Source organism: Arachis stenosperma, chromosome 4, assembly GCF_014773155.1.
Source record: "Arachis stenosperma cultivar V10309 chromosome 4, arast.V10309.gnm1.PFL2, whole genome shotgun sequence".
Lineage (NCBI taxonomy): Eukaryota > Viridiplantae > Streptophyta > Magnoliopsida > Fabales > Fabaceae > Arachis > Arachis stenosperma.
Genome location: NC_080380.1, coordinates 141,587,301 through 141,588,572, shown reverse-complemented (window position 1 = coordinate 141,588,572; position 1,272 = coordinate 141,587,301). Strand labels below are relative to the sequence as shown.

Below are 1,272 nucleotides of genomic sequence, written 5' to 3'. Positions count from 1 at the left end.
AAACTTGTCTTCAATGGAGAATCTGTTGTGACCACCAGTGCTGTGTTCCAAATCCGGGCTCGGGCTGAAAAATTCCTGAAGGGAGAAAATAAGGACCTAAATCCGCGAAGCGTACAAGCTTCTAGTGTCTGTCTTGTAGGATGGACTCGTCCTATTGGTGATAATGTCAAACTTAATGTTGATGGATCCTGATACTCTGATAGAAGCAATGTAGCTTGTGGGAGAGTGTTCAGAGACTCGAAGGAAAAATTCTTGAAAGGATACTCCTGCAACTTGGGCACCTGCTCAATCATGCACGTGGAACTTTGGGCAATCATTCACGGGATGAGGATTGCCACTAGGAACAGCTATCAACACCTGGTTGTGGAGTCTGACTCTGCTGCTACAATCAAATTCATTAACCAGGGTTGCCCCCCAGCACATTCATGTGCACCTCTGACTCAAGACATCCGAAACCTTGTGGCACGCTTTCAACACATTACTTGGAGTCATGCCCTTCGTGAAGCAAATACAGTGGCGGATCTCCTTGCCAAAAAGGGACAAGACCTGGACCTTGGCTTACACATTTTTGATATTGCCCCTCCGGACATCAGCTATGCCCTGCTCGGTGACAATTTAGGGACCCTTAGAATTAGAGGGTCTTAATCTTTCCTTTCAGTTTGTTTTTCCTTTCCTGTTTGGCTGGTTTGCTGTGTTTCTTTTCCTTTCTCTCCTGTTGCTGGGGTGTTTTAACCCCCCGTAGATCACCAAAAAAAAACTAATGTTGTGTTAAATGGTTATTTATTATCGATAATAAAGTATAACTAGCTGACTAAGAGCCAATCAATATACGTGTGAATTTAGGAGTGTTCAAATCTAAACTGATCCAAATTAAACTGCTCATCCAATCTAATTTAAATCGAAAATTGATTAAAACCGTACTATTTTGGATTTGATTGGATTCTATTTTTTGCAAACTGCTGGATCGGATCGGATCGGATTTCGGATCTATTTTTCATAACCGATCCAATCTAATCCAAACCGCACAATATGCTATAATATTATTATTTTATTATTATATTTACAATTATACTTATAACATGTTCAATTTGTTATACATTTTTCTATTATTCATGTATTATTATTATTTATTAAATATTTTATGTTTAAAATATTATTTATTTTTGTATTTTAACTAACCTATAATTTTATTTCTATTATTATGTTATCGTTAGCTTTTTAAGATATTGTTAAGACTTGTTATGTTATTGTTGGTTATTTAAAATTTGATGA

The 1,272-nt window shown here is 36.8% G+C and overlaps 1 protein-coding gene across 1 annotated transcript; it reads left to right on the top strand.

Annotated features, from left to right (window-relative positions):
* Positions 1-291: 291 nt before the first annotated feature.
* On the top strand, positions 292-645 carry LOC130975742 (uncharacterized). The gene has a single exon (XM_057900483.1). The coding sequence runs from the start codon at positions 292-294 to the stop codon at positions 643-645; it is 354 nt and encodes a 117-aa protein (XP_057756466.1).
* Positions 646-1,272: the final 627 nt, after the last annotated feature.